Source organism: Chlorocebus sabaeus, chromosome 13 (assembly GCF_047675955.1).
Source record: "Chlorocebus sabaeus isolate Y175 chromosome 13, mChlSab1.0.hap1, whole genome shotgun sequence".
In the NCBI taxonomy this organism is placed as follows: domain Eukaryota; kingdom Metazoa; phylum Chordata; class Mammalia; order Primates; family Cercopithecidae; genus Chlorocebus; species Chlorocebus sabaeus.
The window spans coordinates 62,971,912-62,990,740 of record NC_132916.1 but is presented as its reverse complement, the minus strand read 5'-3'; the positions used below and the strand labels follow the sequence as shown (position 1 = coordinate 62,990,740).

Below are 18,829 nucleotides of genomic sequence, written 5' to 3'. Positions count from 1 at the left end.
CAAAATCAGGAAAGCTGTAGAATAAAAAGGGCAAAAGTGAGAAAGATTGAGATTATGTTATCACTCTTTGTTCGTGGTTAAGTCTATATACTTGGGTAAATCCAAGAAAGTAATATTTCAAAATTTCTGTAAATAACAGAGTTCAATGATATAGTAAGGTATAAAATTAATATATAACAATCAATAACTTTCATATCTACAAAGTCAAATTAGAAGATACAACAGGAAAAATCTATTTAAAATAGCTATTGCAAAGTACAGATAAATTTAGTAAGAAAAGGACAAGATCTATATGAAAGAAACTTTAAAAAATACTATATGGCCGGGTACAGTGGCTCATGCCTGTAATCCCAGCACTTTGGGAAGTCAAGTTGGGTGGATCACCTGAGGTCAGGAGTTCAAGACCAGCCTGGCCAACATGGCGAAACCCCATCTCTACTAAAAATACAAAAATCAGCTGGACGTGGTGAGGTGTGCCTGTAATCCCAGGTACTCGGCAGGCTGACGAAGGAGAACCCAGGAGGTGGAGGTTGCAGTGAGCCAAGAGTGTGCCCCACTGCTCTCCAGCCTGGGTGACAGAGCAAGACTCTTCTCAAAAACAAAAACAAACTACAGAACACAAATAAGATTTGAGTAACTGAAAAGACATATCATGTCCTCAGAGGCGTTAATATCAAAAAGCTCTCCATTCTGCCCAAGTTAATTTATAAGATTAACACAATACCAATAAAAACATGAGTAGATTTTTTCTGGGTTTTTTTTGTTTGTTTGTGGTTTTTTTTTTTTTTTTTGAGACAGAGTCTCACTCTGTTGCCTAGGCTGGAGTGCAGTGGTGTGAACTTGGCTCACTGCAACCTCTGCCTCCTAGGTTCAAGCGATTCTCCTACCTCAGCCTCCCGAGTAGCTGGTACTACAGGTGCCTACCACCACGCCCAGCTAATTTTTGCATTTTTAGTAGAGATGGGGTTTCACCATGTTGGTCAGGATGATCTCGATCTCCTGACCTCGTGATCCGCCCTCCTTGGCCTCCCAAAGTGCTGGGATTACAGGTATGAGCCATCACACCCAACCTAATTTTTGTACTTTTAGTAGAGATGGGGTTTCACCATTTTGGCCAGGCTGGTCTTGAACCCCTGACCTCAAGTGATCTGCCTAGCTTGGCCTCCCAAAGTGCTGGGATTACAGGCATGAGCCACCACACCCAGCCTAATTTTTGTACTTTTAGTAGAGACGGTTTCACCATTTTGGCCAGGCTGGTCTTGAACCCTGACCTCAAGTGATCCGCCTACCTTGGCCTCCCAAAGTGCTGGGGTTATAAGCTGTTCTGTTTTGTCTTGATCTGAGGCTACTTTGAGGGGTTAAAGGAGAAGAGAGAGGACTAAGGAAGCTGAAGCTAAAGTTTGTAGCTAGGAAAGCTGTAAAACAAAGGAGCAGTAAGGAAGAACTGCCTTGACCAGGTGTGAGAACATAGAGTTAGGGATTCCTCCGTTGTGGCAGCCGAATGTACAAACCAGTATAACAGAATATTAAAAACAGTGTAGAAGTTAGAAATAGACCTAAATCTTCATGGGATTTAATAGATCATCAAGCTGTCATTTGAAATCAGGTGGGAATCCAGTAACTGTTGAAAGGGGCTCCAAGTCAGCAGTATAGTCTTCCATGTTAAGACTAAGACTCCTAACCATGGTTCATGTTCTTAACATCACCCGAACAGTTGGGATCTTTTTTTATTTTTTATTTTTTGAGTTGAGGTGTCACTCTGTTGCTTAGTCTGGAGTACTGTGGCACAATCTTGACTCACCACAACCTCTGCCTCCTGGGTTCAAAAGATTCTGCTGCCTCAGCCTCCCGAGTAGCTGGGACCACAGGTGCGTGCCACCACACCCAGCTAATTTTTGTATTTTTAGTAGAGATGGAGTTTCACTATGTTGACCAGGCTGGTCTTGAGCTCCTGACCTCGTGATCCACCCACCTCGGCCTCCCAAAGGGAATCATTTTAAATATAGGGTGTTTAGAAGTCAATTTGGAGGGGAAATTCGATCTGGAAAATCTTTTCTTTTATATTTCCTAATAGGTTTTGAGGGGAGGGGTATGGTACAAAGAGCAGTGACTATATAGAAGAAGAGATGCATGAGTTAACAAATTATCAACATTAAAAGAAGTATTTCTTACAAAAATCATCTAATTTGCATTCAACAAATATTAAAAATCCATTATGTGCTTAAGATGAGTTGGTAATAAGGCAAAGGTTAAGGACATATAAATTAGAAAAGAGAACCTAGAGGACGTCTATTCTGGTTATTTACTCTGGCTAATTGTTCTAGAATAATTATCCTCATTATCCTAATGTGAAATACCAAGTAGGACTCTATGTGTTATCGTATGAAGAAAGATGTTTTGCTAATGAGATCCACACGTATCTTTGATGTTCAAAGTGAGAATATAGTGTAGCAAGAAAACTGTTTAAAGTATTTCCAATTGTATATGTTATGCATATCATCTAAACATAAACATGATGCATTGAAAAAAATGCCGTTGGCAAAGCAATTTAAAAATTCCAGAAAATAGACCGGGCACAGCGGCTCACGCCTGTAATCCCAGCTCTTTGGGAGGCCAAGGCGGGCAGATCAGGAGGTCAGGAGATCGAGACTATCCTGGCTAACACGGTGAAACCCGGTCTCTACTAAAAATACAAAAAGTTAGCCAGGTGTGGTGGTGGGCTCCTGTAATCCCAGCTACTGGGGAGGCTGAGGCAGGAGAATTGCTTGAACCTAGGAGGTGGAGCTTGCAGTAAGCTGAGATCGTGCCACTGCACTCCAGCCTGGGTGAAAGAGTGAGACTCTGTCTCAAAAAAAAAAAAGAAAGGGAGGGAGGAAGGAAGGGAGGGAGGAAGGAAGGGAGGGAGAGAGGGAAGAAGGGAGGGAGGGAGAGAGGGAGGAAGGGAGGAAGAAAGGGAGGGAGGGAGGAAGGAAGGAAGAAAGGGAGGGAGGGAGGGAGGAAGGAAGGAAGGGAGGGAGGGAGGAAGGAAGGAAGGAAGGAAGGAAGGAAGGAAGGAAGGAAGGGAGGGAGGGAAGGAAGGAAGGAAAGAAATTCCAGGAAATAAGCCAGGTGTGGTGGTGCGTGCCTGTATCCCAGCAGTTTGGGAGGCTGAGGTGGGCGAATCACTTGAAGTCAGGAGTTTCAGACTTACCTGGCCAACATGGTGAAACCCTGTCTCTACTGAAAATATAAAAATTAGCCAGGCATGGTGGCATGCACCTGTAGTCCCAGCTACTCAGGCTGAGGCACAAGAATTGCCTGAATCTGGGAGGCGGAGGTTGCAGTGAGCTGAGAGCGCACCACTGCACTCCAGCCTGGGCAGCTAAGTGAGTGAGACTCCGTCTCCAAAAAAAAAAAAAAAAAAAGGGAAAGAAAGAGATTCAAGAAAATATCTTTTCATTCAACTCTGAAATGAAAGAGTATGCCATTGCTTTGTGTTCTATTTTTGACTTTTTTTCTCATTTCAGTTTTCAGCATATGCCAAGTACTGCCAAAGAGGTTCTTGCATTTGAAGGGAGGTCAGTTATCAGTGCCAAAATACTTACTGTGAGTCGATAGGGAATTTCCCCCTGCCATTATTGGAAGTTGTGTTTGATGGTATGTTCACTGAATCTGGAAACATTCACAGAGTCCCCTTTGTCTTAGCAGAAAAGATATCAATCATGAGTTATGCAATCTCTTGTGTAAAATTCACCCCTAAAGAGATGTATTAGATCTAGATTTTTGGCAGTAAACAGTTGGCTTTAATAGTAATGATAGAACTCGAAATTTCCCTATTTCCTGTTATTCTTTGAACTGTCATGTCAGTTTCTGTTTTAGGCTTTGTTGATAACAAGTGTTAAAATCTAAGGAAGACTTTGAAGAAAAGGCAGTAACCTTGCTGCCATACCTGTAAACACAGGAGGCTTATTTAACATGATGCTTGAGAGCATAGGTTTGGGGCAGCTTTTCCACCTGTCAGACCTCAGTGGCCTTGGTTAAGTTGCTTTCGTCTGTGAGGTTCAGTTTCCTCAACTGTAAAGAGATATAAACCACATGTTCTGGTTTGCTTAGGACAGCCCTGGTTTACAGCTGTTTTCTGTGTAATTATTAATTGCACCCCCTTTCACTCTCAGAGGTGTTCTGGGTTTGATAAAATTACATAGTTACCCTACCTGCCTTGGAAAGGTTGAAGTAAATTAATGTTGTGAAACCCTTAGCACAGTGCCTGGCACATAGTAGATGCTCAAATGATGATAAGTGTTATTAAGCTGATTGGTATTTCAAACCACGCTTCAAAGAAAATAATTCAATAGACAATGTCTGTTTTTATAAAAATGTGGCCACTCTCCCAATCATCTTTTGTTCCACCCACATAGAATTTCCTGCCCAAGGCAATAAATTTGAGAGGTTTCAGCATCTACTGACAAATGTCTGCTTGTCATGGCTTTACAGGTTATCTATGTGTGGAGCTACCATTGTTTATGCTATTGCTAGCTTGTTCATCACAGTACACGTTAGGATATAGAACTTTTTCACAAATTAGATCTTATTTTCCACAAGCAGCCCATGGAACAGATTATTTTAATACCTATTACTATTATTTTAATCTGGAAATGGAGACTCAGAAATATGAAATGGCTTTCTCAAGATCACATAGCTCGAAAGCACCAGGAGCCATGCGAAGGCGGGAGCTCCTTGCAGGGAGCATGCGAAGGTGGCTCTTTGCAGGGCGCATGTGAAGGCGGGGCTCCTTGGAGCTCATTTCTTTTCATTGCACCATGCTGGTTAAGCAAAAGGGCAAGATTACTCAATTACCCCAATTCCTCCTCATTATGCCCGATTTTGTAATCTCTTACTCCTTTTTGACTTGTCTGGTATGCGTCACTCAATTTTTTTTTCCCCAAAAAATGTTTTTAAGAGCTACTTAGTCTCAGTATATGGATCCTGTTCTTGGCCTAGAGTAGCTTACAGTCGAGAAGTGATTACTCCATATGCAATCATGTGTTACTGGGTCTCTGCGAGTAATTTCAGGACACTGTAGAAACACAAATGAGTCGATGCTCACTGCTCTGCAGTTATGGCACCTTCTTATTCCATGCCATTGCAGGCAAGAATGAGAGAATCGGGGTCGGTCATTCCCGGGCCTTTTTGCCTGCAAACCAGCAAGAGTGTCTCCAGTGACCCATTCCAGTTTCTCTTGCTGTTTCTACTCTATAATCAGGGTCTATTCATACCTGCCTTCTCTTCTAGATTAGTGGACAGCATCCCTATCTTGTCGATCTCTGTGTTTCCAGTATGATGCCAAACACCTGGTACATGGAAAGTCTCAGGCGCCAGGGACTGTGCTCAGTGCTGTATGTGAATATATTCAGTATTTATTGCAACCATGCAAGGTAGCTTTGATTATGCCCATATCATGGATGAGAAAATTGTATCTTGGAGAGATTAGATCACTTGCCTAAGATCACATAGCTTTTAAATACTGAAACAAGATCTTTGTTTGTTAAAATACCTTTATTGAAGTATAACTTACATAAAATAATCTATACACATTTAAGCCTATGCATATTTAAAGTATACAACTTAATAAATTTTGACATGTGTACACACAGGAGACCATTACCATAATCAAGATAGTGAATACATCTATTACCCCTAAAAGCAAAACCAGGATTTAAACCTAGACTTATGACTCCAGAGCTCATGTTTTTCACCCAGTAATGAGTGTATGGGGAGTACAGCCTTTCCCACAGCCCTTTCTTCCTAACCATTCTCTTATGGGGAATTTTGCCTTGCTGAAATAATACAAAGAGTGTCTTTTACAACCCAATTGTCTATCAATTATGGAAGTGAATGAATTAGTACTGGAGTGGAATGTATACCTCAGTGAAATGAATGAATTATAGTTTCACACAACTACATGGATGTGTCTTAGAAAGATAATGGTAAGAAAAACACAAAGAGAATAATACTATTTTTGTAAAAGTCAAAGCAAATTTATGCACACACATACACACACACATATGCACACATATAACAAGGAATAATTAGGAACACAAAATTCAGGCTAGTGATCACCACTGGGGAAGTAGAGAGATGGGATAGGGGCATGGAGGGAGATTCAGGTTATTAGTAATATTTTAGGTCATGGGTTGAGTAGTGAGTTCTTGAATATTCATTATGTTATATGATTGTAATACATAACATAATGTATTATAATTTGTTATACTAAGTAATTTGTTATAGTAAATATTTGTTATACTAAAATATGATTACAAACAATTTACTATATCAGTTTAAACATATATGTTCTAATTAAGTATTTTCTTTGAGGAAAGGATCGCTTAATATGGGATAGTTAAGATCCAAAATATTTTAATTTACTGTGTGATAAGAAAGTTTAGAGCTCTTAGGGCCTGGTGCAGTGGCTCGAGCCTGTAATTTTAGCACTTTGGAGGCTGAGGCAGGAGGATGGCTTGAGCCTAGGAGTTCAAGACCAGCCTGGGCAACATAGCGGGACCCTGTCTCTACAGAAAGCTTTCAAAAGTTAGCCGGGCATGGTGGCTTGTGCCCCTCATCCTAGTTACTTGGGAGGCTGAGATGGGAGGATGGCTTGAACCCAGGAGTTTGAGTCTGCAGTGAGTTGTGATTGTGCCACTGCACTCTAGCCTGGGTGACAGCGTGAGACCCTGTCTCAAAAAAATAATAATGCAATAAAAATAAATGAAAAATAAATAAATTAGCCAGGCATGCTGATACACATCGATAGTCCCAGCTACTTGGGAAGCTGAGGCAGGAGGATTGCTTGAGCCTGGGAATCTGAGGCTGCCGTGAGCTATAATCGCTCTGCTGCACTCTAGCCTGGGCAAGAGGGCAAGACCTCATCTCGAAAACAGCAATAACAAAAGAGTTTAGAGCTCTTGATAAAGCAATTAGATTTGAGGTAAAGGGACTAATATAAGGCATATGAAAGAATGAACAATTAGGCGGGGCATGGTGACTCACACCTGTAATCCCAAAACTTTGGAGGCTGAGGCGGGCAGATCACCTGAGGCCAAGAGTTCGAGACCAGCCTGGCCAATGTGGCAAAACCCCATCTCTACTACAAATACAAAAATTAGCCAGGCATGGTGGCACGTGCCTGTAATCCCAGCTACTTGGGAGGCTGAGGCAGGAGAATTGCTTGAACCTGGGATGCGGAGGTTGCAGTGAGCCAAGATCGTGCCACTACACTGCACTCTAGCCTGGGCGACAGAGTGAAACTTCATCTCAAAAGAAAAAAAGAATGAACACTTAAAGTTACTTGATAATATGGATGTGGAAGTCACCTGTTGGCCATCATGGAGTTGCTGAATGAACCATGAACTGTGCTTCTACATGCATTCATTTCCACTACCCCCCACTTTTTCTGTTGTTGTTGGTGCCAGGAGGGAAAAAAAAAAAAAAAAAAGGAATACACAGAGAACAGAAGTAAGTGAGGGTCTCTTGTGTCTAAGTCTACTAAAGACAAAAGAAGCATATAGCCAAAAAAGGCTACAGACGTTTTGGCACCCTATGAAACTGTGAAGGATCTTGAAAACCAAGAGTCAACACAAGAGGTTTAATTCTGGGAGGAAGAGCATCAAAGACTAAGTGTCTTCCAAAAAGGACTGGAATGTATGTTGCTGTCTTCTTAAAGATACCAACTATATAGTTCTATATAGTTGATATGTTCTATATAGTGTCATCTGTTCTCTATTTTCATGTAATAATTCTAAATGAATACTAAGTTTAGCTCTGGCTATAATTCAATTTTCTAACTTTTACTAACAAATCAAAACAAAAAAGACTGAACTAATCTGTGTTTCTTAGTTAATCCCACTTTTGGATCAGTTTGCTGTTCTGAGAAAGAGAGCATATTTCATATGAGATTACATGGGAAGGAGGCCCTGCTTCAGGCCCCACACTGTCTGTCTGGTGGGAGCTTGTCTGGTTTCTGGGTAGAATCTAGAAGTCTCTAAAATGCAGGTCTTCCAGCATCCAGAAACTACAAAGTAACTGTCAGTGTTGCCTGTTTCTCTCCCTTTCTGAATGAAGCAATTTGACACAAGGAATCTGGCTTATGTTTCATTTGTGACTCCCCATTCCGTCCAGGACCAGGATGTGGGGTATTGGTAAACATTATTGACCAACTGACCAACATTGAAGTTCTGAGAGCAAGGCAATTTCAAACTCAATTTTTAAAGAAGTCACCCTATATTGAGGGATTTCATTAACATGAAGCATTTGAATGCTACTTAAGTCATTCTGTTCTCTGTATGGGGAGATTGAGTTGATCAAAACATACAGCTAGTAAATGACAGTACCAGGATGTGCTGGTACACACAGTTTTGTTTTTTTTTTTTTCTTTACTTGTATAGAGTTTCAAAAGGTTTTGTTCTTATTTACAGCTATAAAGGGAGATTTTGTTTTGAGACCAGAAGACCTAGTAATTTATTGTAAATATTGCCACATTGTTATTTTACACTGTTTCACAGGAGAGACTTTGGGGTCAGTTCTGGTTTCTAATCTCAACTGCCCACTTGTGAACTTTCCAAAAGTCAAGTTACTTTACTCCTTTGAGTCTCCACTTCCTTATTATTAAGGCAAACACCATGAAGATTAAATGAGATACATTCTATAAAGCCCCCACCAAGGGCAAGGCATATAGCCATCAGTTACTAAATGGTAGGCCTTCTGAAGCTCAAATTCTGAAATAACCTTCTATGCAATTCTGATTCGAAGCTTCATGGAACTTATATTCTTGTTGGAGAGTCAAGATACATAAATAAAATATATGTGTACTAGTTGTGTGTACTAAAGAGAAAAAAGGGAGAAGGGAAAGGGGATACAAAATATTAGAAAGAGGTTGAAATTGAATAGGATGAACAGGTAAGACCTCAATAAAAGAGGACTCTTAAGGGGACCTAAAGAAAAAGAAGGGGCTACCTGTGTGGATGTCTACGGGAGGAGCAGTTCAGGCCGTGGGAACAACAAGTGCAAAGGCCCTGAGGCAGGAGTGTGCATGGGAGGTACAAGGTACAGCATGGAGGATGGCGTGGCTGGAGTAGAATTAATATGGGAGAGAACAGTAGGAAATGCAGTCAGGGAGATAACAGTGGCCAGCTGGTAGATCATGTAGGGTCTTGGAGGTCATAGTAAGGACTTCGGAGGGTTTGAACAGAAGAGCAACATGATCTGACTTGTATTTCTAAAACGATCCCTTTGCCTGCCATGTTGAGAGTAGACAATTAGAAGGGGAGGAGCAGGGGAGGATGGTCAACAAGGGCAGAAAAATGGAGATAGTTAAGAGGCCCGTGTAATAATCCGGTATTACTATGTCCATCTTAATAGGCTAATCATGTTGTGTTCTGCTATTGAAATAAGGGGGGTGTTTCTGTGCCCCTGCTGTATTTATATACACTGGGAGGCATGAGAGTCATATCATCCTGGAAGCCATCCATCGTAGTGTTTTACTGTCCTTTAGTAGAGTGTGAGACCTGACAGTCACATTTGTGTATAACTCTATCTGTGCCCTGCTTGGCTGGGAAATTTTCTTGTAAGAGAAAGGAGCACTTTACAAAATGGACACTCTTTGTCAGTTGTCATGCTGGAGTGATCCCTGGTGATTGTCCCTACGGGGAAGTGCTGTTTCATTATGAGAGTTATCGATTCTGACACTATCAGTCAACTAGAAGAAAAGTAGGTTAGTGGGGCTGATGAGCACCATTGAGATGCTTACAAACGGTAGACAGTGCTTCATCCTGCTCCCATAGTGGACGTCATGTGAAAAAGGGAGCCCTTGCTACAGGGCATAGAGAGCTGTAGCCTGAAAGCTTTATTTTTCTTTCCTTTAACCCTTTCTGGTTAGGATTTGCTTCTTATTGCCTTCAAGCTTTATACTATAATTCAAGGTTGCCTGAAAAATTATATTTATGTGTATGTAACAGGAAATTGGAGTAATCCTCTAATTTACTGGCTTGAGATTCAAACTCAGACATGTGGCCTTTATACAAACTGCCATGAAATTCTTCAGTGATATTAATTTTAAGTGTGTGTGTGTGTGTGTGTGTGTGTGTGTGTGCATCTTAAGGGTAGAGAATATGTGTTATAAATCAAACTTAACAAATGTCACAACTGCAAAAAGGCTGGAAATAATTGATTTACATCAGTATGGCTTAGCTGCTGCTGACTCAAAACCCCTTTGATTGTCTTTAAGGATCTGTGTGAGTTTTGACCCCTTTAACCAGAATCAGATCAAGTATCAATGGTTATAGTGCAATTTAGTATTATAAGACACCAACAACATGCTCAGTTTATAAATTGAGTATATTTGTCAATTTAATTACAAACATTATTTCACATTTTCCTTAGGTGGAAAAGAAACTGGATGATCATTTTATGTGTTTTATGTATTAAGAACATCAAATAAATGTATTGAGATATCTAATTATATGATTTATCTTTCCACATACCTTTATTATTGTTAGTCTTCTTGGTAAAAGAAAAAAAAGTGAGCACGTGTCAGTTCATGACTTTGCTTTTCTAAAGTAATATTTATGTCAGCACCACCTTCATATCCATGATTTTTTTTTTTTTTTTTTTTGAGACAGAGTCTCACTCTGTTGTCAGGCTGGAGTGCAGTGGCACAATCTCGGCTCACCGCAGCCTCAGCCTCCCAAGTTCAAGCGATTCTCCTGCCTCAACCTCCCAAGTAGCTGAGACTACAGGTGCACACCATCACGCCCAGCTAATTTTTTTTGTTTTTTAATTTTAGTAGAGACAGAGTTTCACCATTTTGGCCAGGATGGTCTCGATCTCCTGACTTTGTGATCTGCCCGCCTCAGCCTCCCAAAGTGCTGGGGTTCCAGGCATGAGCCACTGTGCCTGGCCCATATCCACGATATTTAACAGTCATAGACACTTTCACATTTATCATCTTATTAGGTCTTAAGAGCACCTCTGTGGATGCACAAAGGTAGGCTGGGTAGCCCCATTTTACAGCAAAGGAAACATCAGAGTTTAGGAAGAGACTCAGGTCTTTGGATTCTTAGTCTGGGGCCCTATCGCCCATATCAAACTATTTTCATTAGCTCTTACATAGTCTTTTTCAGATTTATAGAGCTCCAGTGGTTGTAGAATAAATACAGATTTTTGCAGCAAGATGAATGCAGTTGCAATAAACAGTGATGACAGTGTTCTTGTGTTTGAATTTTTTTTCTTTTTTTTGAGACAGAATTTTGCTCTTGTTTCCCAGGCTGGGGTGCAGTGGTGCAATCTCGGCTCACTGCAACCTCTGCCTCCTGGGTTCAAGCAGTTCTCCTGCCTCAGCCTCCCCAGTAGCTGGGATTACAGGTATGCGCCAGCATGTCCAGCTAATTTTGTATTTTTAGTAGAGACAGGTTTTCTCCATGTTGGTCAGGCTGGTCTCTAACTCCCGACCTCAGGTGATCCGCCCGCCTCGGCCTCCCAGGGTGCCGGGATTACAGGCGTGAGCCACCGTGCCTGGCCTGAAATTTCTAACCAATGCATTTCTTTATATTTCTCATCTGTGTCCTCTTAGAGACTTGCATTAAGTCCAGAAAGATTAAAACATGCCTTGTAAAGTTAGATGAAACATAATGTTAAATGAAATAAATAGGTCACAAAAGAGAACAGACAGTGTGATTCCCTTTACAGGAAGTTCAAATATAGGCAAAACCAAGCTGTGGTATTAGAAGCTGGGATAACAGTTACCCTCGTTTGGGTATATGTGGTTGGGGTAGGAGGTGTATTGAACTGGGTGCTGGTTGTACAGGTATTCCCTTTGGGAAGGTTCACTGACTTTTTATTTTCCAGTAAAATTCTTTCTAAAAGCTTTACTTTCATAAGTGGTAATTCCGTTTAAATGCTTCAGACTTAAAGAGCAGTTCTTACACATTTATTTTTTATTATAAGCTGTTATTTCCCCCACAAAAGTCGATTACCCTTTTTTGTTGTGTTCCTAAGCACCCTGCACTCATTCGGCCTTCTTGGAGCATCTTAGTCACAGAACCAGCTGCCATGGAGCCAGGTTGAAGTCCATCATAAAATGCTTGCCAACACAACTTTCTTGATTACAGTTTTTAAGGTGTTATGGGAAAGAAAGGTATTGAAGAAGGGCTCTTCAGTGAGGATGTTAATCTGTATCAAAACAGACAATGCTAGAAATGTTTTCATAGAATTTTGATATGGCTCAGAGCAGAGCTTTAGTCAACTCCTTATAATTTAACAATTTCACACTGATTTTTTCCCATATAAGTGGCTTCACAAGAGCACAAATAGTTGAACAACAATAGCTCTATCATTTTTGAAATGTCCTTGAAGTCAGAGCCTAAAGGAAATAAGATTGAGGCTAGAAATTACTTTGAGCAAAACTAAATTTTAATAAAAATGGAAACTGATGGCCACAGCCATGTTGTTTTTCTCCAGGCTTCTAACGTTAAACTAAACCCATGAGCTTTCTTTCCTTCTTTCTTTTAGAAAACTTTTTTTGAGACAGAGTCTCACTCTGTTGCCCAGGCTGGAGTGCAGTGGCACGATCTTGGCTCACTGCAACCTCTGCCTCTTGGGTTCAAGCGATCCTCCTGCCTCAACGTCCCAAGTAGCTGGGATTACAGGTGCTCACCACCACCCCTGACTAATTTTTTTATTTTTAGTAGGGACGGGGTTTCACCATGTTGGCCAGCTGGTCTTGAATGACTGACCTCAAGTGATCCACCCACCTCTGCCTCCCAAAGTGCTGGGATTACAGGCGTGAGCCACCGTGCCACCCATTTCATGAACTTTCTGACCACAGTAGATAGAGGGAAAGCAGAAAGGACTTCAAAGATTTTGTGGGTCAACAGAACCTTTTGCAGTCCTCACAGTTTACAGACTAAGGCCGGTGTGAATCATGAGTATTACAGGTCAGACTCAAGAGACTGAGCAAACCATTGCCTCTTTTCCTAAAAGTGACCAATTGTTTTGGCTTCTTTTAAACCAATCTAATTTTTTTAAAAATAAGAAACATATTTTAAAATGTTTCTGCCAGCTCTTTATACACTGTGGCGGCTGCTTCTTTTTTCTCTGCAGTGTTCTCTCTCTTCGTCAGAAGAAGAAAGATTTATTTCCATCAGGAGACCTAAAACACCAACCTCAAGTGACTTCTCCGACCTTAATACTCAGACGAACTGGACCAAGTCGCTTCCACTGCCAACACCAGAAGAGAAGATGCGACAGCAAGCCCAAACAGTCCAGGCTGATGTGGTGCCTATTAACATAACTGGTACGCTTTGCTAGCCAGACAGGTTCAGAATGTACTTGGGAGAATGACTACAGCTTTTTGATATACGCTGTTAGCATTTCATTGTTGTATCAAAGGTGAATAGCTGTGGTCCAACTTCATGCTCTTTGTTTAATGAAAGGAATATTGAAACTACATATATGTGTGCATATGAAATATCTATTGCTTGTTGGGTCAGAAGACTATGTCGCCAAACACTGGTGTCAAAGAACTCAGTGGTCCAACCATTCATCTTAAGAGTGTCTCTTTTAATTAAATTGCTTTTTAGTAAGCCTTTGGTTATATAGAAACATCTTGTAAATGTGGTCCTAGGTATGAAGAAAAAGTATATATTTCCCTTCTAAAGGGTTAAGTAATATTTACAGAAGTAAAGAAATAATTATTTTGTGATGTTTCTAATGATAGATTTTCTAGAAATTTCCTAAAGTAGAAAAAATGAGACATTACTTATTCAAAATTTCTTCTGAATATAAAATTTTCAGAATATGTTATATTAAGCTAGACTACAAATATTAATTGCCAAACCTGAAATTCAAGTTCTTATGGAATATTATACTCAGCCTGTAATCATTTGTGACAATTAAGGTGACAACAAGGTACATACAATTCAAAGATAATCTTTCATGAACTTAGGAGAGCTGCTAAAAAGATAGCAGAATCAGCTGGGCACGGTGGCTCACACCTGTAATCCCAGCACTTTGGGAGGCTGAGGTGGGCAGATCACCTGAGTTCAGGAGTTCGAGACCAGCCTGGCCAACATGGTGAAACCCTGTCTCTACTAAAAATACAAAATTAGCAGGGCATGGTGGCACATGCCTGTAATCCCAGCTACTCTGGAGTCTGAGGCAGGAGAATTGCTTGAACCCAGGAGGCAGAGGTTTCAGTGAGCCAAGAGATTGCACCATTGCATTCCAACCTGGGCAAAAAGGAACAAAACTTCACCTCAAAAAAAAAAAGAATCAAAATTTTCCTGCTTTATCACCTCCATAGCCCACAAGGAGCATGGGTTAATGGTTTGGGGAGGGCACAAAGTGAAAATAGACATGTGAAGAGTTAACAGCTTCAACTATTAATTGAATTGTATGTTCGATGGAAATAGATGACTAATAGTGGTCATTGATAATCAGTTCATACAAAGCAGGGCCCTTAAGGCCAGAAGCTGACAAAAAAACTAGGTGACCAAAAAGAATGAGTTTTCCTGAACATTTACTCTGGAAACCCATAGCATCCTTGCTGTGCTTCTGAGGCTACTGCTGTTGGAAAGCTTTAGAAAGCTTTTTGCCATGGCATTGGTGAGCTTGTAAGGGGCTAATAGCATCCTCATAGTCACTGAAGATTTTTTTTAAAACCTTACCGGGTATTTAGAAATTACATTTAGAACTCATATTTTAAATTCCATAGAAATTTAATAAATAAGTACATGAATTATTTTTAGTTCAGTATATATTTTTCCACATTTATTTTACTTAAATCTTAAAAGAATAGCAGGACATTTTAAGCCATTTTCTCAGCAAACAATGTTATTGATCTTTCTGAATATGCTTCTTATTTACCTAGATAATATTTTTTAAAGATTATTTTTAAAAGTATAATTATGTTTTAGAACAAAGTATAATGTTTACTGGTCAATGAAATACATGGCTGCTTTTTTCTATAAGAAAATGAATTACACTATTTGATTGATTAAATGCAGCAGAAATGTAATTACATTATATATAATTAAGTGCCTATGAAATAATATTATAAGATAAGAAGATTGTGCAATGAAATATGACAATCCTTAATAGAATTAAGGTGAAATACATTATCTTGAGATTAAGAGACTTAAAATAGAGTTTCAGAAATGAAGAATTACTTCCAATGAATTACATTGTCACAACAGAAGACAGTGTCATGTCTCTGAGCTTTAATTCTATCCTATCTGATGACTAAGTAGAGATGAATTAGAGTTTAAAGAGAGGCCTTTAAAATGCTACGCAGGAAAGGTGAATGACAATAAACAAAGAGCAATATGAGTTATGTCAAAATGTAATTTACTTTTAATCAAATGATTAACATTTTGCAGAAATGCCAAAAGTAAATATAATACCTAATCACATATTGATCCATTTCTACATCTGTGTGTTCACATATATACACACATATTTCTTAAATAATTATTTTTCTAATCTGTTATAAAGAAACAATACATTTAAAATTTTCACTTTTAGTGGTTGAATTGACGTAGGTTATACAGCTTCCTGCTCTTCAAATTATATATTTCTAAAGTCCTAGAAGATATTTGAGATTAAAAAAATAATTCCTCTAGGGAACTGTCTTGTGCTCATTCGTTGGGGTGAGCATTGAGCCTCTAGTTTGATTTTCCTAGTAAGGCTCAGCAGGAAAAAAAAAGTGGCAATAAATACATCATTTCAAATCCAGAGTTCAGCCCACCACGCATAGAGGTAGGATGTTAGCACCATGAGCTGCTGACTTGAAAACTGATTTAATCCCTTTAGTTATAGTCTTGTGGGCACTCAGCATGTTCTAAAACTTGAAGAGGAAAAAATATTTAAATTAATATGTACATATAAATATGTTCTATAATCTGCTATGTGGGATAACAACTCTTCCACCTGGAAGATAAGTGTATTGGATAAACATACTTAAAGAATGTTTACAAACTGGCTTTATACTGGTGTTTGAGCTATCCAAGTTTATTTCTTTTTTTTTGTTTTAAATTTAACATAGTTTAATTGAGCAATGAACAATTTGTTAATCGGGCAGCCTCCAGAGCCAGAGTATGCCCAGAGACTTTCAAGTATATTTCTAAATAGTAATCATGACTGATGAATGCCATTTTTCAATTAAAGGCAGTGATTAAATTCAACAGATATTTATTGAATAACTGCTTTGTGCCAGGCATTAGCTGAGTGCCATGGGGGATGCTAAAGTACATGCATCACAGTCTGTACCCTCAAAAAATGTATAATCCAGCAGAAGATACAGATTTTTTTTAGGTCATGATGCAAGATCAAGCATTTGGTGCCTTCAATGACATGTGTCTTAGATGTTCATCCTCAGATGGTTTGTTTCTTAATTTTCTTGGAGCTTGGGTGATTTTATCTTTTGTCTAGGAAGCAAAACTGGAGACTAAGTGCAACTTTCTTTTAATTTTTTTTTTTTTGGAGATGGAGGTCTCACTCTGTCGCCCATACTGGCATGCAGTGGCGCAATCTCGGCTCACTGCAACCTCCGCCTCCCAGGCTCAAGCGATCCTCCCACCTCAGCCTCCTGAGTAGGTGGGACTACAGGCACATACCACCACACCCAGATACCTGTTTTGTATTTTTGGTAGAGAGAGGTTTCACCATGTCGCTTAGGCTGGTCTTGAACCCCTGAGTTCAAGTGATTCACCCACCTCAGCCCTCCAACGTGCTGGGATTATAGGTATGGGCCACCACACTGGCCTAAGTGCAACTTTCTGTTAATGTTTTGTCTGTTCTTAATGTCTTGATACAAGGAAGTTTTTTCTGCTGTAGGGAATTAATGAAGCACTGCGTTGTGACTTGCCTCTCACATGCACCATTTATGCCATTGCACTTAGTGACCCAGTTTTTTGCAGCATTGGCACCTTCTGGTATTTAAGGGTTTTCTCTCAGTCATTTCTGTTTTTCTCCATTAGTGACAAGGTTGTAAGCATTTGTAAGTTTGCAAGCATTTACATAAGTTTGTTCCTCAGCAGGGGAAATGTGTTTTGATCATTCAGATGTTTTATTCTCCTTTTCATTAGATAAGGTTCCCAATTTTTTCTTACCAAAATAGAAGTTACATTGTCCACAACATACCTACATTGAATGTGTGTCAGTAATGCTAAGAGTGAACGTTTTTATACTTTTATGCATAAAATGATGGAAGTTTGTAATGTGTGTGTGTATATATATGTATATTTAAAAATAACTTTTTGAGGAGAATAACCATTCAAAAAGGTCAGTGCTGTAAGACTTTAAACTGCCAGGTAATTTAAAATAGACCAATCAGTAACAGATGCTGTTATATACTTTATTATTGTATGGTTTCTCATGATGTGTTAATCAAACACACCGATACTCTAGAGGGAAAAAAAGAAGTCCTATGATGTGGCATTCCAGGTTTGATTGCAAAATCACCTGAAATGTCTGAATTAAGATCAACTTTGAAAAGTAATTATGAAATAGAAGCAGTTCACCTTTAACAACAGCAGTGCTACTGGGTCTCATTGTGGTAAAAGTACTTTATCATGATAAGGCGTTTCATTTTTCACTACAGTTGTATGTCACACCACAGCAATTACCACAGTCTATCCAAATTGTCAGCCTCCTTGATTGAAGAAAAAGCTTTTCATTCAAGAAATCTTTATTAAGTTACTTATTTCATCACATAAAGCAAGACATTAGTGTTGATCTCTGCAAGATGACCATATGAATGAAACATACTCATTCCGTCGCCACCTACACGCTAATGTAGAGTGGTTTTGGTGACCACAGCATATATATGAAATACTTCCAAAATTTTGTTTTGTTAAATAACACAGAATAACTCTTCCAGTGTGTTATTAAATTTGCATTTGCTACTCCAGCTCATTTGAAAATGAGATCAAGGTACTTCCTTTGGAAGGTAGAACTTGGAAAACAGCCTTACTGTGATAATGTGCTTTCCTTCCTTTTTTGCCCTTCAGCATTCATCATCATATGACTGGCTAACATTATTAATACCTTCTTATCATTTTACAACAAGCTTCTGGAATAAAGTGCATGGTGTCAGCTTGCTTGAAAATAACATTGCTTTGCTTGTTCTACTACTCTACATTAGGGGAGAATTTCGATCGCCAGGCCAGCCTTCGGCGGTCTCTAATTTACACAGACTCTCTGGTAAGACGACCGAAGAAAGTCAAAAGGAGAAAGACTATTACAGGAGTCCCTGACAACATACAGAAGGAGCTAGGTATGGCTCATCAGAACTGTATTCTGTTGCCCCTCACTGCCACTCAGCCTTACTGCGCTAACCTCATTTGTGGTGCTTATAAAATCGATACATTCTGATAGCCGTTTGGTGCCCCAACGGGCCAGCTTCCTTCCTGAATGAGGCATTAGGTGCAGATCTTAACATCCCATGGAGAGAGATAGTTGATTGAATTTTGGGGAGAAGGTACAAGGAGAGGGAAGATCTTACATGAAAACGATTAACTGGGAAGATAGAAATTCATAGTTACCTCATCATCGCTATGTGACATGGAGCTTTGGTTATTCCCACAATTAAATTTACTTGTCATTTATAGCTTAAGTTTTCATGAAACAGACAAGTCATTCTAGGACATCAAATTATGAATATGGACTTCCACTATAACTATAATGACACTACTGGTGGCATTTTGTCATCAGAAACTACAGTCTGGGATTATTGGTAAATATAGGAAATAGTCATTTATGTTTGATAGTGCCTTTATTACTTTCAGTGAAACAATTTCAT

General features: G+C 39.5%; 1 protein-coding gene across 5 annotated transcripts in view; it reads left to right on the top strand.

Annotated features, from left to right (window-relative positions):
- Window positions 1–18,829, top strand: part of NHSL1 (NHS like 1) — a 273,262-nt gene that overhangs the window by 234,779 nt on the left and 19,654 nt on the right. For 4 of the 5 annotated variants that reach the window (XM_073022531.1, XM_008006864.3, XM_008006869.3 and 1 more), the window contains exons 4-5: window positions 13,132–13,324; window positions 18,173–18,304. In XM_073022531.1, coding sequence (XP_072878632.1) covers window positions 13,270–13,324; window positions 18,173–18,304 — 187 coding nt within the window. In that variant the 5' untranslated portion in view covers window positions 13,132–13,269. The remainder of the gene's footprint in view (window positions 1–13,131; window positions 13,325–18,172; window positions 18,305–18,829) is intronic. The other variant, XM_008006865.3, reaches the window with a different exon arrangement.